At 38.5% G+C, this 22,129-nt stretch overlaps 5 protein-coding genes across 9 annotated transcripts in view; 2 read left to right on the plus strand and 3 right to left on the minus strand.

Moving 5' to 3' along the window:
• Nucleotides 1–3,170, plus strand: part of LOC106640434 (synaptic vesicle glycoprotein 2B) — a 31,315-nt gene extending 28,145 nt beyond the window's left edge. For all 3 annotated transcript variants that reach the window (XM_089589334.1, XM_089589299.1, XM_014354480.2), the window contains exons 6-10: nucleotides 91–212; nucleotides 283–521; nucleotides 657–1,113; nucleotides 1,229–1,516; nucleotides 1,620–3,170. In XM_089589334.1, the coding sequence (XP_089445460.1) occupies nucleotides 91–212; nucleotides 283–521; nucleotides 657–1,113; nucleotides 1,229–1,516; nucleotides 1,620–1,675 (1,162 nt within the window). In that variant the 3' untranslated portion in view covers nucleotides 1,676–3,170. The remainder of the gene's footprint in view (nucleotides 1–90; nucleotides 213–282; nucleotides 522–656; nucleotides 1,114–1,228; nucleotides 1,517–1,619) is intronic.
• On the minus strand, nucleotides 3,159–4,671 carry RpL17 (ribosomal protein L17). Of its 2 annotated transcripts, none has more exons than XM_014354482.2 (4): nucleotides 4,613–4,671; nucleotides 4,195–4,282; nucleotides 3,458–3,788; nucleotides 3,159–3,383 (listed from the first exon to the last, which is right to left on the minus strand). In XM_014354482.2, the coding sequence occupies exons 2-4, from the start codon at nucleotides 4,273–4,275 to the stop codon at nucleotides 3,238–3,240; spliced, it is 558 nt and encodes a 185-aa protein (XP_014209968.1). In that variant the 5' UTR covers nucleotides 4,276–4,282; nucleotides 4,613–4,671; the 3' UTR covers nucleotides 3,159–3,237. The 2 variants fall into 2 exon arrangements, with proteins under 2 accessions (XP_014209968.1, XP_089445543.1); XM_089589417.1 differs by lacking the exon at nucleotides 4,613–4,671 and adding an exon at nucleotides 4,388–4,598.
• Nucleotides 4,672–5,300: 629 nt separating this feature from the next.
• On the minus strand, nucleotides 5,301–11,502 carry LOC106640380 (integrin beta-PS). Its single transcript, XM_014354404.2, has 11 exons — nucleotides 11,228–11,502; nucleotides 9,552–9,742; nucleotides 9,283–9,454; nucleotides 8,930–9,155; nucleotides 8,753–8,837; nucleotides 8,389–8,664; nucleotides 7,789–8,166; nucleotides 7,405–7,701; nucleotides 7,118–7,312; nucleotides 6,514–7,029; nucleotides 5,301–6,096 (listed from the first exon to the last, which is right to left on the minus strand). The coding sequence occupies exons 2-11, from the start codon at nucleotides 9,738–9,740 to the stop codon at nucleotides 6,025–6,027; spliced, it is 2,406 nt and encodes an 801-aa protein (XP_014209890.2). The 5' UTR covers nucleotides 9,741–9,742; nucleotides 11,228–11,502; the 3' UTR covers nucleotides 5,301–6,024.
• Nucleotides 11,503–13,916: 2,414 nt separating this feature from the next.
• On the plus strand, nucleotides 13,917–20,968 carry Dsor1 (mitogen-activated protein kinase kinase 1). 2 transcript variants are annotated; one of them, XM_089591697.1, is made up of 8 exons: nucleotides 13,917–14,449; nucleotides 14,831–15,069; nucleotides 15,161–15,273; nucleotides 15,357–15,468; nucleotides 19,429–19,605; nucleotides 19,689–19,902; nucleotides 19,988–20,154; nucleotides 20,399–20,968. In XM_089591697.1, the coding sequence occupies exons 1-8, from the start codon at nucleotides 14,317–14,319 to the stop codon at nucleotides 20,513–20,515; spliced, it is 1,272 nt and encodes a 423-aa protein (XP_089447823.1). In that variant the 5' UTR covers nucleotides 13,917–14,316; the 3' UTR covers nucleotides 20,516–20,968. The 2 variants fall into 2 exon arrangements, with proteins under 2 accessions (XP_089447823.1, XP_089447782.1); XM_089591656.1 differs by having other exon boundaries at nucleotides 13,917–14,441; nucleotides 14,844–15,069; nucleotides 19,689–19,906; nucleotides 19,953–20,154.
• LOC106640362 (sodium/potassium-transporting ATPase subunit alpha) lies at nucleotides 15,543–19,043 on the minus strand. Its single transcript, XM_014354366.2, has 5 exons — nucleotides 18,389–19,043; nucleotides 17,549–18,265; nucleotides 17,170–17,478; nucleotides 16,571–17,041; nucleotides 15,543–16,468 (listed from the first exon to the last, which is right to left on the minus strand). The coding sequence occupies exons 1-5, from the start codon at nucleotides 19,041–19,043 to the stop codon at nucleotides 15,543–15,545; spliced, it is 3,078 nt and encodes a 1,025-aa protein (XP_014209852.2).
• Nucleotides 20,969–22,129: the final 1,161 nt, after the last annotated feature.

The raw sequence follows: 22,129 nt of genomic DNA on the forward strand, positions 1-22,129 counted from the left end.
TTATTTACACATCGCTGCACGCACAAAATGTAAATCATCATTGTCTGTCACATCAACGACACCAAATACGTTGTTGTTTACTTGTTGTAGCCTTGGTGGTAGTGGACCGGTGATCTGGTCGTACTTTGCAGAGTTTCAGCCAAAGTCCAAACGAGGCTCGATGCTGTCGTTCATGGCCGCCTTCTGGACCTTGGGCAACTTGTTCGTGGCAGGTATGTACATTTACGGTTGGTAAGAGCTAGGATAATTTAAAAAAACAAAAAACATACGTGTGTCCATTAGGGCTCGCGTGGCTGATCATCCCGACGGACATCGGCTTCAAGAGCGCGTTCTTCACGTACAACTCCTGGCGAATCTTCCTGCTGATCTGCGCTGCTCCCTCCTTCGTCGTGGCGGGGCTGCTTTTGCTGCTCCCCGAATCCCCCAAGTACCTACTCTCGCGTGGAAGATATGACGAGGCCCTCGACATCTTCCGCAACATTTACGCCATCAACACTGGCAAACCTCGTGACACCTACATGGTCGGTCTACTTTCGCGTGTTGAAACATCCATGACGAAAAATACAATTTTTTTTTTTTTTTTTTTTTCACATTAATGAGTAACTGAAAAAGCTATAACAAGTTGTATTATCTCTTAAACTGCACGCGCGCATCAGGTGAAGGAATTGATCCTCGACGATCTGCAAGTCGAGAATAATTCGGTAAAGCCCGGCACGGACGCCGGCCCGGTCAAGAGCAAGTTCAAGGTGATGCTGAGCGACATTATGGACAACAGTCGTCAGCTGTTCGTCTCGCCGATCCTCCGTTTCACCCTCGTCTCCATCTTCATCAACTTTACCTTCCACATCGGCTACTACGGGCTGATGATGTGGTTCCCGGAGCTTTTCAATCGGTTCGATGAGTTTCACCGCGAGCATCCCAATCAGTCGGCCAGTGTGTGCGATGTCACGGATTACGTGGTCAACAAGGGCTCGCACAGCAGTGAAAACTTTTGCACCGATAAAATCGGCCAGTCCGTTTTCATGGAGTCCCTCATTACTGTCGCCTCGGCCATACCGGCCAACGTGCTGGCCGTGCTCTTCATGGACCGTCTAGGCCGCAAGTTCTTCTTAGGTCAGCCACTCTCTCTCTCTCTCTCTCTCTCTCTATCTCCGCCTTTCCTGCTTGTTTATTGTTACTGTATGTATAATATAAATATGTATTTATCTTCCTTCCCGTGCACCTACAGTTTTCAGTACATTGTCGTCGGGTGCGTGCTCGATCGGGCTGTACTTTGTTTACAACAAGTACCACAATCTGATAGTCTCGGCGGTGTTTAGCGGTGTCATTAGTTGCGGCAACGCGGCTCTCGACTGCCTCATCACCGAAGTCTTTCCCACGAATTTGCGCGCAACCGGTATCGCCATATCAATGGTGGCCGCACGTCTTGGCGGCATCATCGGCAACATCGTCATAGCCCAGTTGCTCGACCTCTACTGTCCGGCACCCACCTTCATCGTTGCCGTTCTTCTCATTGGTAGGCATTTTTTTTTTTTTTTTTTTTTTTTTTTTTTTTTCCCAATTCCACTCAAGTATGATCATGTATACTCATACAACATTTTATTTGATCTTGTTTACAGGAGGTGGATTGCTCTGTTTATTCTTACCGAATACTACGCGCGAGCCACTCTCTTGACAGGACCAATGCCACCAGGATTGCACGGAGAAGAGCGAGAAGCAGCAACGTTCCGTCAAACAAACCAGTTGCATCACGCGTCGTCGTCGTCGTCGTCGAAATTCATTCGCGCCCCTTGGCAGTAGAACCCACGTACGGATTTTGTTTAGTTCATAGATTGTAACAACAACCACGCCTACGCAGCGAATCAAAATCTTTTCCATTCTTTTTTGCTCTCGTACTTCGTTATCTGCGTTCATCCCTGTGTACAAGCTTTTATTATTCTCTGCCCTGGTTATTGAACCATCTTTTTTGTTTCTTTTATTATTACCAGCTTCTTTAATCTTAAGCCTCCGTAAACAGATTGTTGATTTTGTAATTTTTAATTTTAAGAAAGTACAAACCGTTTAAAAAAGATTTTTAATATCAGTTTTCCGTTGATTTGTGTTATCGCCAAAAAGGTGCGCGCGAGTGAATGGAGCGCGTGATCATTTTTTAAGCCGTTTTGATTTTGTAAATTGCGAATTGAAATATTGATTACAAAAAGTATGTACGTACGTGTTAACAATCAAAAATTTACGTATCCAAAAGTAAAAAACTGTTGAATCGTATTATCCGAACGAATGTCTATCTATGGGCTGATAAACAGGACTTTTATATACGCGAAGATTTAGATTTTGTTTCTCAAGTATTATCACATTCAGTAACTTTATCATTTGTAGCAACATCACCTACAGACGTGTTATTTAATTTTTACATTTCATCAGTTTTTGTATTATTAATTCATTATCTAAATCATTTCCTATGGTTTTAAAAAGTAGCATAAGAAGTGTCTGAAATGTATTTTAACGAAAATTATTTTTGATACATGGAACTACAGCAGGTTGTCATAACTTTATAAATATTGTATTGTGTTTAAAGTCACAAGACATTTCCTATATCAGAGTTTGAAAATTAGTTGATAAATGCACTCGTCTACATGAGATCATTACTTTTAAATGCTGAAACAAAGTATTACACTGCATTCGAGTCTTGCATAGAGACTTCATTGTTTATTTACCGTGCAGGCTTATGAAAACAATTTTTGTAGTGTGTAAAATAATTGTTAATCGTTGAAAATTTGTAGTTACTTCTTAAGATGTTGTTATTGATTAAAAGAGACATGATGAAAGTACCATTATTAGGGCCCAGCTTGCCCACTTATATAGTAAGATATATAATTGCACTATTAATTTGTACTCATTATTAGAATACTCAAGTGAAAAATAAAAAAATGAAGACTTTAAAAGAAAAAAGTACACAGTTCAACTGCCTTATTTTATCACACCAAAGAATGAAACTTGTTATAATTGCAAAGAAAACTTAGATAACTTGGTTTTGGTAAATCATGTGCATGCAAACAGTGCACAAAGAGAACATTTTTTATACAGCCCTATTTTCAATTAATGCTAATTGCAAACTTTTGAAAAATATCAAATTTGTTATCAATAAATAATAAGACAGATTAAAAGAACAATGGATTTTTATTATTTCCAAGTAAAATGTACCTCTTAAATTTTAATCTTATGTTTGGAACAAACTGTTTATTCCATCATGAGCTTTTCCTTTTGTCTGGCCAACTTCTTTTTGCTAGGTTTCTTCTTGGCAGGTTCTTCTTCAGCAGCTTTAGCAACGACTTCTTCTTTTTCGGTCAGTATGACTTCTATGTGGCACGGAGAGCTCATGTAAGCTAAAAAAAAAAAAAATCAATTTTGTAGAAAATAAACATTTCAAGTCAATAGCTACAAAAAAGTAAGCACTTACGATTGATGCGACCGTGAGCTCTGTATGTCCTTCTTCGTAAGCAAGGAGCTTGGTTGACTTGTATGTGCTCTATGACGAGCCTATCAACTTCTAAACCTTTGTAATCGGCGTTACTCTCTGCATTCTTCAAGAAGTGCAGCAAAAATTCGGCAGATTTCTTGGGCCATCGACCTTGAGTAGTGCCAAATTGTTTGGCCTGTGCGCAACGTCCAACACCACCATTAAACCTCCTGAAGGGTACGCATTCTTTGAATTCAACAACGTTCTTCAAGTACCTTTGAGCTCTCCTCAGAGGCATGCCTTTGATGGCACGAGCCGTTTCATGGGTATTCTACAAAACATAACTACATAGTTATCGTTTGTTTTGGTCTCAAAAACATAATTCTCTAAAGTATCGCGTCGATATCACTTGAGGCATTGAACATTAAAGAAACCAAGTACCATTTTAGTCTAGTTGTCATACTAATGACAGGCAAAAAAAAACCATAAATAACTTTCAACTCCTTCGCTCAAAAGGTTAGTAAGTCGCGTGTACTTTGAGGCATGTATGGTGCAATTATGAAACGATTTCTTTGCAATTAACGAAATATGCACTTAATTTATAGAAAGAAAATACCGGTAAAGCTTTAATGTAAAGTTTGATACTTTATTGCTATCGATGGCAATAATTTCAATGTACGTGTGAGGAATTGTTTACAAAGTGTTGTGAGCAAAAGAGGTTAGAATACATTACATACCTTGAAGTGAACACGAAAGTTGGAGCCGCGCGCCTTGCAGGACTTGGGAGGGTTCGACGGTTGTTTCGAGTATCTACCCATTTTCGTCCTGCAACAACAATGCGAAAATACAACAACTTTAACAATTAATTATAAGCACTAATAATCACTGATTCACAATTAAACAAGTGAGAGAAAATATAGTATAGCGGACAGCTGCGAGAGATCCCCAAGAACGTCAGCCGCAGCGCCGTGCCGAGCTCGCGAGGTCGGCTCGTTCGGAACACTTTTGCGAGCTAGTGCGCGGTCGGAGTGTCAAAATCAGGTCGTGAAAAACCGGACGAGTCTCTCGAGTCATCGGCGCTGGGCTGATTTCCTGGACCAGGGCTTATTCGCGGCCTGATGCGACCGGATTCTCGGGCATGTCCGTAACCCTCACCTCTTGGGAGAAGCCGATTTCGAAAAAGAGATATTGTGCGGCTGGATGCCAAAGTGGCGGCGCTGTCTTCATCATGTTGATGTGACTTATCATTGGGCATGACTTTCTACTCTAACAGCAGTCGGTAAATAAAGAAAAATTTTTATCAAGTAGCGGGACTTTTCAAAATTGGAAAAAGTAAGTGAACGTTTCATTGACCTGATTGATCTTCGAGTAAAACGATGTGATCAATTGAAAATTAGTCAATTTTGTACCACTGTCCTTTGTACTATTGATGTGGTTTTCATATCGGCGTTTGGAAAGTATTTAAATGAAAAAAAAAACTGTTAGCTAGAAAGAAAAATTAAAATGAAGGTTATGAGATTGCATTCAATAAATGACAATAAATAAAATCATACTCATAGTTTTGATCAGAACATGATGAAAAGTTTTTGGCTGTAGGTAATGAATATTGACTTTTCATTTGTACATGCAACCATTGGAGTCCACCCTCTCGTAAGGATTTATACATGTATGCAATATAATTATTATTTAACAATATTCACTTATGAATATGTATATATACACGATGTATTTGTTATACTATACGGCTTATAAATTATACGGGTTTGCACTGTTTGGAAGAAAGAGGTGTCACAAATCTTTTTTTTTTTTATCGTTTATTAATCAAAGTAATGGAAACGTACAATTATAAATATTAAGCTAAAAGTTAATTATAGGGCAAAATGATATTAGTCCATACCAACAGTATTGACCAGCGTCGCAAATAATATTTCTATAATTATTTCTTCTGGTAGTTTATAAGTTGAGATCGTTAAAATGGTTTGAAAATCGTTTGACATGCGATCATTATAAAAGTAAATAATTCTTTGATTCATACAAAATAGTCGAGAATAAAGTAAAAAAAATGTACAAATTAAAATTTATATCATAGTATAAACTTCATATCTTATATATATATATATTAATGAGTAATTAATATCAATTGATAAAATTCGAATTGCAAACTGAGTATGTATATACATTACGTAATCATCCTAACAAGTAATTAGATGAATGTCTTTTGCAATGTAACTCATATTCGCTCTTTTCTGAATGACATTGAACGAAACAACACGAATAAATTCAACATTGAATTCTTTGCTTAAAAAAAAAGAAAAGACTATTCTAAGATTTAAAAATACTAGCATACGATTGTCATTTGTGCAATTTAATTATGCACATTTTAGTTTCATTAGTGTTTCTATGTACTGTTCAAGTAAACCAATCAAAGGAAAAAAAATTCTACATGGTCATGCAGATCCAGCATCAGCTTGTACATAAGATTGTATAACGTATTACGACGTACTCGCAAACGTAAAGCAGCTCGGTTAAAATTTAAGTAGCTGCCTGAAAACGGTCCTCCAAATTTCTCAAGATTGTCCCTCGTTGTACATTGGATTTTGAAAGGACGACGTTGCTTGTTGGAATATCGGATTGCCACCCTGTAAACACACGATAACACAGCTGATTATTGCACCTTCGTGTGGAAAAGGGCCTTTTTGAAGTCCTCCGGAATCAACAAAAAAAACCATTAAATGAGATTTTTATTGTAAAACCACGCGAAATTCTCTGGTTGGTCAATCTATACATTGATATGAAAACCGTGTAATTTAGCAATAATAAGTATAAACAAAGATCGAAACAACAGCTATTCGTCAAATGAGTGAAATACACTTTGAATGAAAAGTTTTTCCCCCCAAAAATTAAAATTAAAATTATCCACTTCTTGTATAAGCTTTACATGGTAGAAAATGGTACACACACAACGAACGAAAATGGAGTGTGCTTCGTTTTCTTCAGACATGTTTTTAATAATGAAATATACTTGGTAAAAAAAAAAAAAAAAAAAAAAAACTTACATTGTCCCACTTGGCGTTCGCACGTTCCTTTTCAAATCTAGCATATTCTCTCCTGTCGGCGATCGTTATCACCAACTTCCAGAGCAACAGCAACGCCAAACCGATGAACACAACGGCAGCTACCACTCCCAGCACAATGGCCAATACGTTAACTTCACGGGGACATTCGATCGGTGTTTTCTCGGCCAATATCACAATGTTGTTGTTGGTATCGTTGTAATAAATGTAACGATATTTACACTTGTTATCATCGTGTATGATGTCGCAGTCCACCCTTCCATCGCCTACGTCCATTTGGCCGAGTTTCTCCGTCACGTCGTGGATGACGTCTGATTGGCAGGTATCGTTGCAATCGGTGGTATTCTTCAATACGCACGACACGCAGGGGTTCAACGACTCGCATATTTTCGGGCAATTGCGGCACTTTTCACAAAATTCACCGAAATAGTGTATACCATCGACGACCCGGCACACGCAATGATTCTCGTCCTTGTCCTTCTTAGTCTCACACGAACCCTGAAACGGAACATGATTAACCAATCTTTCGGTTGATCCAACGATTGTTGTTCATATTTTTATTCTCTCTCTCTCTCTCTGAACTTACGCGCTCGGAACACATTTTTCCATTGGACTCGCAAGCGTCGGTGTTTTTGTACTTCTCGCAAGCATCCCCGTACCAGTCTGAATCGCACTCGCACCTCCCGTGGTGACGGCACTTGCCGTGTCCCGAGCACAGCTTACCCTGCCGGCCCATGCCGCAAGAAAAATTGTCCTTCTCGCAGTAAGCGCCCTCCACCACCTGGAAAACCATCAATTATATCATACGAACCGTTAAATCGGCACTCGGGCATTATCCAGCAAAAACAAAGTAGTATATAGATCATCGTGCACCTCGTCGCTGTCGTCGCGTTTCGCGCACTCGCACCGATTGCAAACGCATTCGCCCCGATTGCTGCACACCTCGGTGGTCTCGTTGTTCGGCCGGCAAGCGAACTCGTCGTTACGGGTGGCCTGGCTCGCGTCGCATTCGCAATTTTTCCCGAAAAAGTTGGGGTCGCAAGCGCATATGCCGCACTCCAATCGGCCGTGCCCGTTGCACAAGCTCGACCCTTCCTTCGACGGCTCGTCCTTGCACTCGCATTTGCAGATCGTTTCGAGATTCACGGCCACCGATTCGCTCATACCGATCTGCAATCGATTTATATTCAATCATACATGTTATATGTATAAATAATGACGGTGCTTTTTTTGATGGGACGTCGCTTCGAGGTTTACCGGGTTTATGAGAAACGTCTTTTTCCACTCCGATCGGCTCTCCGGGCACTTTGTCACCGTTATCTCCACCTCGAACTCGACCGCGTCCCCGGTCTTGAGGTTGCTGCACTTGTTGGTGTTGGCCTTCGCTCCGGTGCCGTTCAGGCACTTAGACAGGAAATTCACTGTAATGTGATCGCTCGTGCTGGGGAGGTTGTGCCTCATTTCCACCGAACTTCGTATTTTGTTGTACTGGTCGCGCACCAGCTCGACGATGTTGCTCGAGTCGGCCTTGAGCACCGACGCGTGCGAGCTCTGGACGTTTTTCGCCAATTTCTCGTATATGGATATGTAGTCCTCAGTCACGGCCCAAATGATGTTTATGGCTTTTTCTTTGGCCTATAAATTTACACCGTCGAGTTACAACTGGGACAAGCTTTTAACGAAGGCTAGATTAGGCAGTTTTGAATAATAACAAGTATTGGGAAAAAAAGCAATAATTAATTTTGGAAAATAACAAACTCTCGGTCGAAAAGTAAAACACGAGATTGAAGTAAAAAAAAAAATAATCTGATGTTAATATTGAGATTCGGTAAGTGTAATTCGTAATGTATACCATACCTTGACATTTATATGTGAAATACTAGGATAATCTAGGATTGTCGAGTGAGTGTAAATGTTGTTTTTCATGTGACATTTCCCGTCGTTGGGTTCAACGATGCCACCGAGCCTACCATCACCCGCGTAATGAAAGCTGGCGTCTGTCGAGAAAAGCAATAGCTTTCGAGCTTCTTTTCGCCAACCGATTTCGTCGCACACCATCGCCTGCATCAAACCATCAAAACCACCTTCCGGCGCATCTATGTTACCCGAAGTCGGGGCATTTTTCACTTCGTTCTGTAAATTTGGTAAAAAAAAAAAAAAAAAAATACAATTTCTTTGACATTGATCAAATATATGCGAGTATCCAAGATTTTGTTCTTACCGCAAATTTGTTTGAATCGTCAGATAAATTCATGTGGTTTTTAAATCCATAAGGGGGCGCACAGGATGGGCAACTGGATTCGAGTCTAAAAGTCATACATGTATCCCACGTTACTATTGAAATGAAGTTGAAAAAAATACTTCAAAAAGGGTTATTGATGTCATCAAATTTACTTACGATTTCGGTGATGTATCGGTAAACGGTAAAACAACTTTGTCGACAAAACTACCAAATCCCAGGCGAAAGTTACTCGTTATATTTCTCATACTTTGAGCCAAAAGTTCACTCAAGCTTGATAATTTTTCTTTATCATCTTTCATCGAATTAGACAAGTCCATGAGATAGTACAAGTCCACGGGATAATCTCCAGCTACAAACTTGATTTTTATCTTCTGAGCTTCATCTGCAATATATCGTGAAAAAATTATCAATTCATTCAAATCCATGCATAAATAAAAATCATTGAAAATCATGGTCAAATTATTTGTAATTTTTATTTTTTTAGCAACAATAAATCGTTGTACACGTACTTATCCTAACTTTCAAGTTAAATTCTTGGGGATACAGGTCGTACTCTATTTTATCACTTTTATTATTTTTCATACTAAGTTCGGAAGACGGATTGAATATTGAATCGCTTGGACATGCTGTATCGGTGTTTTCGTTTACCTCCGACGAAAAGCATCTGTTGCCATTATAATCCTGAATCGCATATAATAAAATGTTACCATTGAAGTTCGATGAATCATTAATTTTTTGCAACATGAAAAATAATTAGAATATTTTATCAAAATCTTACGGGCTTCGTACACCATGCACATTTGCTTGTTTGGATACAATCACTACATTTTTGCTTGGCATTACAAATTCTTTTGCCACTTGTTAGGATACCATCCGTATTTTCGGTAGCTGAACTCACTGTGACCCATACTACGGTTATTAATAATAATAATAATGGTGGTAAACGCCAATTCAGGTTAACCGTCATTTCTGTTGGAAAAAAAGAACAATTAGTTTTAAGTTAAATTTTAACTTAGAGATATATATATATATGTGTGTGTGTGTGTGTATGTATAAGCCACGTAAAATTTATTTTTATTTAACATTGCATTGTTGCACAAAGCAAACATTTTAAACATATATCTAATTGATGTATTTTTTAACAATGAAACATAATTCAAAGTTGCATATAAGTTATATATTATTAAGGGTACTTTTCCATGTACTTGTAATATGATGATTGTACAGCTGCCGCGATTTATCGTAGGTGTGCAATAATTAAAAATTGTAATAAATTGGTTGTACCATTCCAATAAATATATATTTTAATATTTTTTCAATATTATTTGCACAAAGGTGTGCCAGGTTGTGTATCATTTCCAAGAAAAAAAAGATTTGTTACGCAAAAATAGGTTGCATCAAGTGACTAAAAGGAATCCAGGTGTATGAACGAGCACACCCTTTATTAATTAACACACAGTGCGACAACTCCATAATTTGTGGGAACTGTTATCTACACGTGGACGTTCATGTATTTTCAGGAGATACAGCTGTTATGAACATTATATTATTTTCCATTTAAAATCATCCATTTCAAGGACTCGACGATATGTGTACAGGAAGACAACCATATAATAATGAGTCATCACGTACACTCAGGGAAATTCGATAAAATCCAAGTTGTCGCTTATCAAAGTGTGCACGCATACCGCGAGTGAAAAAGTCAAGTAAAACTGCACAATTATCACTGTTTCTGTACAATTTTTACTCGAAAAAGAAATTTACCCGTTTAAAATATTAATTTTGCATACGTAGAACTATAAGCAATTTTGACTTGATCTATATATGCAGTATTAAATGATAAAAACACCGTGCAAGAAATATGCACGAGCATATTTGACTTAAACTACCTTGTGGCTTGTTAACGGATTATCAATAATCCAACGAAACATTTGATTTCTGTAAAAATGCCATGTGCCAGTGTAACTGTTTATATACAGTAAAAAATTGTTAAACTATCGAAACGCGCGTGTAGCATGTAAAACGCCGATGGGTAACAGATTACTCACCGAGTGATAAGAGAAACGAAAATGTTACAATTAAATTGTGAAAGTGTACGTATACACGTGTATGTTCATGCACATCGGGAATAACGAAATAATTCAATGAAACATTCCATTATTCCTTTTTGCGTCGACCTGATTAATATATATGTATATTAATTTACGAGGTACACGAAGTTTATACATCGAAGACATGAGCCCATCGGAGGTAAGAAACAAATAAACGATCATCTTATATGAAAACTCACGTGGACATCGTTGGCAGGTATAGTTGACATTTATACAATACACACGTGTGAAAATGCACTCGGACGATTGTGAGTTGGAGGCATTCGAAGATATTTTAGTATCCCATCCCTATGAAAAAGCACATCCCATCGAGTGTATATAAGTTATATATACTAATGCTTACTTGTTAGTTAATCAGCGTTGGTCGGCGATGTTTCCTCTCGCTAGTCCTTCCCGCGATGTGCAATAAAAGTATATAATAAGCATCCACTACATTGGCGACATGTATCACAGCCAAAACTCTACTACTCACGAAACTACGTGGATGAACGTTATAATTATTATATTGAGCCTCAGTTTCGGAGCAACGCCAATAAGTACTCACTGATGCTTCGGACACGGCTGTTGAGGTACTTATAATGGTTGTTTTTAACGGTTGCGCGGATCGAGGAACACTGCGATGATTATTCGGCTGCGGACAGGCTATATATGTATGTACACAATATACATACCAGATAATATAAACTGTTTTCAAGTCGTTAACTCAAAGAGAGCAGGGGGGGGGGGGTACAGTTACAATTGTGACTCGGTAAAGTTGTGCTTCATTTTTTGAAAAGTGCAACCATATACACATATACCATTGCAATTCAAGTATTTCGCAATGAGTGTGCATCGTATTTTTGTTTATTTATTTATTTTTTTTTTTTCGTGAAATCAAACATTCGATATGGAATATTAAATGGTAACAAGCCGGCGTAGCTCGAATATTTTAATCAATATCGAAGAATAATCGGACATTGATGGTTTTTGAAAAAAAAAAAAAAAAAAAAAAAAAAGTAGGATCAAAAGAACAAAACAAGGACTTATCCCCTCACCTTAACGAATCATCGCTTGTGCAAAATAAAACATACTTAAATTAGCCCTTTAGCTCTTGTTGTTTTTTACATTTGGATATCACGTTTGAAAAAGACTTTTTAACAAAATAAAAGCATCTATAGATAAATACAAATTTTTTAATCAGTATAATAAGTGCGCCAATCGCAACGGATGTTCCGTACAGCGCTCTCGCGTGTACGTGCGATTGTTTCGTAAATCATGGGACAATTTTTATTTTTCTTTTCACGTTAAAATGTATTCCTCACCTTGATAATAGTTTGCAAAAATTATGAAGTTATTGGTAATGCATAGAGTTGAAAAAAATTAGACATTTTTAAATTAAGGAAAATTGGGTGAAATCTATGTGCAACTCATCTACGATGATAAATTCAGTTGAAATAAACATAAGTACAGTATACTGATTGTACGGTTTGATTTTAGAATGACTAATTGTTATGAAGAATTACAGAAGAAATATTCCAAGAAAAAAAAGTTAGTTACATTACCCAAGAAAAGAAAGTAATTATGTGTCAACTTTGTTAGACAAACATATTTGTGAGTAAATACACCCACATGTGTCACAAGTATATATGTTTACATTGTAATATAATACATGCCAACTCGTTCGAACGTTTGTCAAGTACATGTGTACGTTTGTATACATATATGGGATGATAGATATATAAGTTTTAACAATATCCAACAATATTATAAAAAATAAAAAATGTTTTCGCACATTTGATTGAGTTTTTTAAGACAGTTGATCTGAGTTATTTTTTAATTGAGAAAAACTTTTCATTGACAATGTTAATTATCACAAATCTCATAAAATATTTGCCCTCAGGACACATAGATTTTACGTTTATTAGCTCGTAACGGTGAAAAATAACAAAATGTATTTTACCATGAGTATAGTTAAAAAACTATTGTCAAGTTGTTGGCACACAATAAATCTTCATCTTTTCTATTTTGTTTTTTTTTACTCTTTTCTTATTCCAAATGCCATTTTTATTTTAGACTTATTATTATTTCTACCTCGAACTAGTAATCTTCTTCTAAATTGTCGATCATATAATTTAACATAATTTTTTTTCTTGTAGGTACACACACTAATGAAAAAAATCAGCTCATTTCTCATGCAAAATTTTCAGCTGATTTTCCAAATTTAATTTTTTTGTTTATTCCAACTTTATAAAATAATCAATTTTATTGTTAACGCACGCTGTTTGGGTGCCTACAATTTATCAATTTGTGGTTTAAATAATATTATTTTTTTAGCGGTTAGTACTTTTATTTTTTCAAAATCGGTTGGTACTTGCATATTTTTTTCAAGCAAACTTAACGTCTGTTGTATATAGTTTTTTTTTCATCTTATTCATATCACAAACGCCATAATCTCTTAAATAATGATGTATTTTTGATAATTCCTTAATTATACATGCTCCATTTCACTAATAAGGACATTAATTTACATTTTAATAACATTATTGCTTAGTACCGCTATGAAAAAAAACTCAAAATAATTATGATTACAATCACCACAAAAATTCACAAATTCAATCAAGTTGCCGGAAGCACATAAGAAGATCACGTATTGGAAAATGGCTGTATTAATTATGCGTGCAAATGATTTTTTACTTATTTTTTTTCGCTCTTTTACATATAAGTTCTAGCTGTTTTTATTTGACTAGTATACATGCAATGTACTTTTATATTAGTTCTTTGTTTTATGAGCGCTTAAAATGTTTGCACGTCTTTTTTACGCATTAAAAGCTGCTAATTTTTAATTATTATTATTCCAATGATTAAATCCAATGGGACTCTTAAAAATATATTACCAAATTTCTACTATACATAGGTATTGAAGTGACAATTTTGAAATAGATTAATAGATACCTGGAAGATAACTCTGACTCATACTTAACGTATCAAGATGAGATACATGAGCTCATGATTAGTATCTATAGGTATACAACTATGCAAGGTGTACTCACAGATCGAACCAAAAGGCTGATCCTGGAGAGAGTCGACACTCGGCTCAGCTGGTGCGGTCTGTGTCCCTGTCTCTTGCTTGCGCATATTTTTTCGGTAAATTATCGATCGTGTGGTGTGTCGTCTTTTGTAAAACCTTGGGAGTTGTGGACAGACGAGAGGAAGATCCAAAAGAGTCACTGATTTCTGCTTTGACTCCACATAGAAAGTGGTGAGCGGAGAGATCATCGATCATCGTCATCGTCAAAGACCAAAAGGACACTCTGCATGCCGCGGTAGCAGCTCTCTCGGTTGAACCAGGAGACAGCAGGGTCGTGCAGCATTGCCGTGGTGTTTTGTCCCCCAGTGTTGCTTTCACCCCCCGAGTCTGACTGCTCGTCCTGGTACTCGGATTTCATTGTTACCATGTCGAAGCTGAATAAGCTGAACCTGACCTTGCCACCAGGCTCCATAGAGCCCGCACCTCCAGTCTCGCCCTCGCCACCTGTGCCGCCGTTGCCTACCTATTCGGAGCCACCGGTTATACCAGAGTTAGTAGCTTTTTTTTTTTTTTTTTTTTTTTTTTCACTACCCTGCCTGCTTATAATTTTTAATATTTATTCTTTGTTGTGAAAATGCTGGGTTCCATTTAACCTTAAACAAGATATTTAAAATACCTTTTGCAGTTCTAAGGTCTGCCTGAAGCTCCTTGTAATTGTTGTGTTGTTTGAGAGATTTCACGTAATATACAAATATTTGTTATTTTTTCATTCTATTTAAATATCAATGCCATGTTGAAATGCTTTAAAAAGACTTCAGAACTTAATCCATCAAATTCCTTTCAATTTGCTTTTGCTAACTTTCTGATGGAGTTACTAGTTGTTCTCAAAACTGATCACTTTTAATTCATTGTGTGTACATTAATTTGTTTTTTTTCTTTATTTTTTTTTAAGTGGAGTCATGGGAAAAATAAGCATTGACGCTATTCAAGAGAGGTTCGAAGAATTGGAAATGGATGAGGAACAAAGGAAAAGACTGGCAAGCTTTTTAGGAGAAAAGGAAAAAGTGGGCGAGTTGTGTGATGAAGATTTTGAAAAACTTGGTGAATTGGGTGCAGGAAATGGTGGTGTTGTCATGAAAGTGAGGCATAAAAAATATGGACTCATTATGGCAAGAAAGGTACATACTTATTTTTGCGCTTTGCCATCTGTAGCAGTTTCGTTTGGAAGAAATGCTTTTCATGATTAACGCTATGCATTTCGCATTTCAGTTAATTCACTTAGAAGTCAAACCTGCTATTAAGAAACAAATAATCAGAGAACTAAAAGTTCTTCACGAGTGTAACTTTGCCCACATTGTCGGTTTCTATGGTGCTTTTCATAGGTAACTTTTGGTTAATTGAATAATTAAATCAATACATACACCCTCAACGATATTTTTATGCACCAGATGGATTTTTATTTCAGTGATGGAGAAATCAGTATATGTATGGAATACATGGATGGTGGATCACTGGATCTTATACTAAAAAAAGCTGGAAAGATACCAGAGCCTATCTTAGGGACCATTACTTCTGCGGTAATTACATGTTATAATTAATATAATAAGAGTCTAGCAAATTTCTTTGACAATCTTTAAGTACAACTATTTTCCTAGTAATAAGTTTCTCTTTCGAGGAAACAACCTGGGTTGGTTCTTATCCATAATCTTCTAAATTCATCATAAACCCACAATAAAAGAGCCAGTGGTAGGCATGGCCAGTACCAAAATAAGTCCAAAGGCATGGTCTTGAACATTTTTTCTGTACCGGGAATGTAAAGTAAGGCACATGTTATAGCCGCTTCGAAAACGAAAGCAAAATTCACGGACCAGTTGCTCATGCCCTGTTGAATGATGGAGTTTTTTCTTGTTTTGCACATTATTAAATCCACCATTTGCGTAATTACAATGGATAAAAAGTATCCAGTTCTCGCCTCATTCAGTAAATCCATTCGGCTTTGGTAGTCCCAAGTCTGGCCATAAGAATCTTTGAGATCATCAATCGCTCGATTTTCCCAAGCTGCCCGCAAGCCAAAAAGATCCTGCGGCAAGAAACCGTGAAACATGAGAATGCAATAATATGTGTAAAAGCCAGCCATCGCCTGCGTCATGCCAATTTGCCCGTAGGTCATCGAAATCAGTCTTTTATTCACTAATTTATCGTACTGGGGATTCCTGGGTGTTCTGTGCATTATATCAGACTCAGCTTTTTCATAAGCCAGTGCTATTGCGGGCAAAAGATCCGTGCCAATGTCGACACACAAAACGAGCTCAAGAACAAAGGGCAAGGGAATGGAAAATATCACGCTCGCGAGCATCGGCAGCATTTCGGGCACACTCGAGGTCAACGTGTAGGCGATTGACTTTTTCAGATTGTCAAATATCAACCGGCCTTCCTCGATTCCGGTGACGATAGAGGCAAAATTGTCATCCATCAGTATCATGTCGGCCGCGTTTTTGGCCACGTCCGAGCCAGCTATGCCCATTGCTACGCCAATGTCCGCCTTCCGCAGAGCCGGAGAATCGTTCACCCCATCACCTGTTGCATTAAAAAAAAAAACACCATACAACCATTTGCGTTAATCATACGTCCTGTTAAAATTGAAAAACTATTTTTAAATTTATGAAACAAAAAAATCACCCGTTACTGCAACGATTTCCCCAAGTCTTTGCAAGCTTTCGACGATAAAGAGCTTTTGCTGGGGCGAAGTTCTGGCAAACACTATTTCCTCGTAATGCCTTATCGTGTAATCCAGCTCGAACTCGTTCATGTTTCGAAGCTCATTGCCGGTGATGACGACGGCTTCGTCCTCCAAGCCGGATTTAATCGAGTGAGCTCGGGCGTGCGGTAAGCTCTTTTCGTAGTGCGTCTCGTGACCCTCGCTTATGATACCCACCAGTTTGGCAATCGCTATCGCAGTCACTGGATGATCACCCGTCACCATGATCACTTTGATACCCGCGCTACGGCATTTGTGCACCGCCTCGTAGACGAAGGGCCTCGGCGGATCTACCAGGCTTACCAGGCCCACGAAACGATAATCTTGCATTGGAAAGTTGTAATTTTCCGGGCTGCTCGTGTTGAACTCGTAGTCCGAGTTGTAAGGATCGACTGCATTGAAAATATTAAGAGTACTCGGTCATCACATGGTATATTTCTTAAATTCATACCTTATTCCTTTTATGAATTTTTTCGCCCAAAGCATAATTATTTCATCACAATAAACGCATTGTTCTCACCTGGGAGCACGTAGTCGCAGTAGGCGAGCACTCGTTCGCCGAGAAAGCCCATCTCCGTGCAAGCTTTCTTCACCTCCTCCGAATCCTCGGGTGTTATGTCGCGCGTCGAGCCGTCAGCAGCCATTATCGTGGTACAAAAATCAATCACCACCTCGGGTGCACCCTTGACTATCACGATAAAGCCATTGACGTCCTTGTGAATCGATAGTTGATACTTTGTCGCCGAGTTGAATGGAATTTCAGCGACTTTCGGATACGCCGCGCGAAAGGCCTTCGTCGGCCGTATGTGTTCGCAAAATTTCAAAATACCTGAGAATAATCACGTTGTTCGCGTAATATATTTCATCAGCGATGCGCGTTATTATATGTATACCCGTACCAGTTTCCGAGGCGTCGCCGATAACTCGTCGCTCCTCGATGAGAACGAACTGAGAAGGGTCGGGCTCATCCCTGAATTCGGCCCTCAAGCACAGGGTCGCGTCCTTGATGAAGATGTTGAAAGCCGGCTTCTCGAGCAATAGATCCCTCTCTACGCCCAGCAAGGTATTGGGCGGGAAATGATGGCGGGCGTTGCCGAACCAAAGATTCGACACCGTCATCTTGTTCTGGGTGAGAGTGCCCGTCTTGTCCGAGCATATGGTCGAGGTCGAGCCGAGGGTCTCGACGGCCTCGAGGTTCTTCACCAGGCAATTTTTGTCGGCCATTTTTTTTGCGGACAGGGTCAAACTCGTCGTGACGGTGATCAGCAGGACCTCGGGCACGTTGGATATCACGATGCCCAAGAGGTAACTGAACGCCAGTATGACGCTACCGTCCACCGATAGAACGAGCACGAAGAAACACCCACCGCATATCATCGCGACAATCACTATCAAGTGGACAAAGTGCCTGATCTCCTTGGTCAGCGGTGGCTCGCACTTGGACAGGTTGGTCGTCAGACCGGCGAGCCGGCCGATCATCGTGTTGTCGCCGGTCGCTATCACAATACCCGTGCCTTCGCCAGAGACAGCAAACGACGAGAAAAAAGCTACGTTTTTCGATTCCAGGGGATTGGCATCGGTCGGGTGATCCGTCCGCGTCGTTGGCTCGCTCTCTCCTGTAACACTTGGACCGTTTATAAGCTATATACTATATACTATATACTATATACCCAGTCGTTGTTCCCGCCCCGCAATCTAGTGAGCACCAGCTTATATATAGGCGCCGATCTATCACGAACCGGTGATACTCGAGTTCTCGACCCTGAGACCCCTGCTCTCGATGATCCTTATGTCGGCGGGTATCTTGTCGCCCAGTCGTATTTCCACCAGGTCGCCGACGACAACCTCCTCGGCTGGTAATTGCAGCCTGACACCGCCCCGAATGACAGTCGCCATAGTCGGTACCATGTTCTTGAACGATTCCATGATCTTGGTGTTCTTGCTCTCCTGGTTGTAAGCGAATACGCCGGATATCAGGCAGATGACGGTGATTATGAGTGCCATGTATTCGATGTTATCCTCGTCGTGGCCAGTTATTTGGCCAAACGCGTACAAAACGAGGCAAAATAAGGCGCATATCCAGAGTAGGGTGGCAAACCCGGTGAACATGCACCTGAAGAATTTGACGTACTCGGGCGTCATCTTGGGTGGGGTCAGGACGTTGTGGCCGTTGGCCGCGAGCACGAGGGCCGCAGCCTCCGAGCTCATTCCCTGGCTTGGATGGCTGTTTAGCTTGTTGCACAGTCGTTGGATCGGGATCACGTGATCCTGGGTCTCGGGCTCCGCGTGCAGTATCTCCAGTTCCTCATTCGTGTATCTGCGCTGCGGCACGTTACCCACCGAGGACTTTCGGCCCAGTTTGGCCGATACTTTGTTCAGAATTTCCTTGGCCATGACTTTTTTTTCCAATTACACTATTGCCTTGTTGCTTTTATCGGGGTAATTACCGGTCACTCGGACGTGTTTGCGGGATTATTTTTGTACACATGGGTTACGTGTAGGTAGTTAAAGGTAGGTCGAGGTAGGTTTTTTTTTTGTAAAGAAAAACAAAAGAGTAACAAATCAATCGATACATATCCATACATGGTTTTACAACTCTTTCTGTGACACAATTTTTGCGTATTTCCTCGCGGTAACTTTGGTTTTTTTTTCCAAGTTATTTTTCTTGTGTACTTGAACGAATTTTTTTTTTTTTTCATGTATTTTAAGCGAACTACATTTGAATTTTTCGGAAAACGTTTGATGGTTTTTGTGTGTGTGTTTTTTTTTTTTTTTTAAGGTTTTGAAAGGCTTGAGTTACTTGAGAGATAAGCACGCGATCATGCATCGCGATGTCAAACCAAGTAACATCCTCGTTAATAGTGCCGGTGAAATAAAAATCTGCGATTTCGGGGTCTCTGGCCAACTGATCGACTCGATGGCAAATTCCTTCGTTGGCACGAGGAGTTACATGTCGGTGAGTTAACGACGACGATTTACTAGAGTTACAACTATACTGTAAATAATTGATAACACTTGTGTACATTAATTTTTTTTAAGCCGGAGAGACTTCAGGGGACACACTACTCGGTACAGAGCGACATTTGGTCGTTGGGCTTGTCGCTCGTCGAAATGGCCATTGGCATGTACCCGATACCACCGCCCAATGACAAAACGATAGCAGCGATATTTGGAAAACATCCCGGCTCTGCTCTGGATGGAGTTCCCGCTGCCAACGTCACCTCCACCCCTACGACTCAGTCTCCCTCGCACAGTGAGTTATTTGCGCTCAATATTTTTTTTTATTTTTATTTTTTTTTTCTTACTACCATTAAAATCGCTTTTTCTTTGCCGCCCAGATCCCGGCAGTCCGAGACCCATGGCGATATTTGAATTGCTCGATTACATAGTGAACGAGCCACCCCCAACACTGCCACCCGGAATTTTCAGCAACGCGTTCACGGACTTTGTCAATCGTTGCTTGAAGAAGAATCCGGCCGAAAGAGCGGATCTCAAAACACTCATGGTACGTGGATCTTCTTTTTTCACAGCACAATGGTTTATTACGTGTTTTTGTATCATTCCTGGCCCGAAAGCGTTTCTTTATTCTCATTATGTGTATAGAAACTATCACATCCTGGTCATGGGTAATACACATTTTATAATTTGGTACCCTAAAACCTGTAATTTTCATACTTCCTACAAAATGACTTAATTACTTTGGAATTTGTAAGTGAAAGAGTAACTATGTTGTTTTAAAAAATAATTAGAATCATGAATGGATCAAGAAGGCCGAATCAGAAAACGTCGATATTGCCGGGTGGGTGTGTCGAACGATGGATATACAGCCTACAACTCCAACACGCTTAGCGAACGTACAATCCTGAATAAATGTCACTCTTACATACTTGACCACTTGCATTCACGTTCAGTACTCTTGAGTCATATTTGCGTTTCGTCTTTAGTTCTCACGTGTGTACACCAGTGGCGATTTAAAAAATTTTTTTTATTCCTTTTATTTTGGCGTTTGATCTTTTTGCTATCATTTTCAAGTATGAATTTGAGAAAAATCTATTTAATGAATAAGCCATGAGATAGATAGTTATAGAATAACATTAAATGGTTGTAATCGAATTGCAAAGCTTCTTAGAATACATCTATTTTGTGATGATATCACTACTAGCATTCAAAGTGAAAAGTGAAAAACATGTCTTATCGGTTTTATATGTACATATATCTAGTAGCTTACGAAATATTTTACCTATTGGATAATACATAAGACAATTGATGTATGATATATGCACGTGTGTTGTAAAAAAAAAAAAAAAAAAAAAAAAAAACCGTCTAACATCTACTTGAATATTTTCGTTTCGCTCGCCACTGAGTTTAATTACTTAGAAAAATTTTCGTCTGCATTCAATTTATACATTTTTATTTTAAAGTATGTAAGATGAATCATGCTAGATTATTATAAGATTAATTATGAGCCATTAATAAAGTTTCTTCCTTGGAAATATGATGGGATGAGATGGCAAAACAATGAATTAATGCAACATTAGGAATAATGGAAAACCAAAAGAGTTTAACGAAAGCAACATTAAATGTACAGCGGATAAAATGAGTGTTGATTTGAAACGCAATTTGTACCTGAATGCTGTATAGTGTAAGCTTCGTACCTTCGAGATAAAAATTAATTGAAAAAATTTACAGCACTATTTAAAAATGTTTTTCCTTTGAACATTGTACCCTTAAATTACGACAATGCTGAAGTTTCTTGTTCCAGTATGTATAACTTTATAAGCGCACGACAGAACTGATGACTTGGGTGCGTATATACTATTTATAAATACTGTATTTAGGAAAGTTGTACCTATCTATAATGTGTAGCATGTTCGATAAATTTCTGCCATATATACTTAACTATATACAAAGATTGAAAAAATTTATAAAAGACAATTAAGATTCGAAAGTCTTTGTGTAAATCAATGGGCTTACGTTTCATTCTTTTGTACAAAACATGTATACGTATTGTAAAAAAAAATAGTTTCCAATTGTATCGGTTTCTCATGCGAATCTACAAATTTCTTGAATTATGAATTCATTGAAAACTATGGATGTTTGTAACTTATATAGTATTGTTATTTATAAATTCGTGCAATTTTCAGTGTAGTAAACATCTACTTGAGAAAAATCACTTTGTCATAAATTCAGTATCAGTTGCAAAGAAAAACAAAAAGAAATGGTTAAAACCAAAAAAATTTTAACTAGGCATCCTAATTCTAATAATGGTAAGCTTATTATACCTTACAAATTAGCAAAGAGTAAGACTCTTATAGGATTTAACTACTCCACCATGTAAAAGTATTTATGATGACGAATTATCTGGTGTCATATAATTGTTCATATATGTGTAAAACCATCAAAGTATGTAACTAATAGTAAGCTGCAAGTTGACTCCTACAGTATGTTAGTGAAAGCTATTGCTGAAATAACTATAAATA

This window comes from Copidosoma floridanum, unplaced genomic scaffold (assembly GCF_036245765.1).
Source record: "Copidosoma floridanum isolate Cflo_tuat_1 unplaced genomic scaffold, Cflo_Japanese_pri ptg000001l, whole genome shotgun sequence".
Taxonomy (NCBI): Eukaryota; Metazoa; Arthropoda; class Insecta; order Hymenoptera; family Encyrtidae; genus Copidosoma; species Copidosoma floridanum.

Bases quoted from the DNA above. Each gene is read 5' to 3' on its own strand.
- RpL17 (XM_014354482.2), bottom strand. From the start codon at position 4,275: ATGGGTAGATACTCGAAACAACCGTCGAACCCTCCCAAGTCCTGCAAG. The intron at 3,789-4,194 runs GTATGTAATGTA...TATGTTTTGTAG, and splicing joins ACTTTCGTGTTCACTTCAAG to AATACCCATGAAACGGCTCG. The intron at 3,384-3,457 runs GTAAGTGCTTAC...TTTTTTTTTTAG, and splicing joins AGCTCACGGTCGCATCAATC to CTTACATGAGCTCTCCGTGC.
- LOC106640380 (XM_014354404.2), bottom strand. From the start codon at position 9,740: ATGACGGTTAACCTGAATTGGCGTTTACCACCATTATTATTATTATTA. The intron at 9,156-9,282 runs GTACGTGTACAA...GATATATTGCAG, and splicing joins TAACTTGAAAGTTAGGATAA to ATGAAGCTCAGAAGATAAAA. The intron at 7,702-7,788 runs GTAAACCTCGAA...AATCGATTGCAG, and splicing joins AGACGTTTCTCATAAACCCG to ATCGGTATGAGCGAATCGGT.
- Dsor1 (XM_089591656.1), top strand. From the start codon at position 14,317: ATGTCGAAGCTGAATAAGCTGAACCTGACCTTGCCACCAGGCTCCATA. The intron at 14,442-14,843 runs GTTAGTAGCTTT...TTTTTTTTTAAG, and splicing joins GAGCCACCGGTTATACCAGA to TGGAGTCATGGGAAAAATAA. The intron at 15,274-15,356 runs GTAACTTTTGGT...TTTTTATTTCAG, and splicing joins TTCTATGGTGCTTTTCATAG to TGATGGAGAAATCAGTATAT.
- LOC106640362 (XM_014354366.2), bottom strand. From the start codon at position 19,043: ATGGCCAAGGAAATTCTGAACAAAGTATCGGCCAAACTGGGCCGAAAG. The intron at 17,479-17,548 runs GTACGGGTATAC...GATTATTCTCAG, and splicing joins CGGCGACGCCTCGGAAACTG to GTATTTTGAAATTTTGCGAA. The intron at 16,469-16,570 runs GTGATTTTTTTG...TTAATGCAACAG, and splicing joins GGAAATCGTTGCAGTAACGG to GTGATGGGGTGAACGATTCT.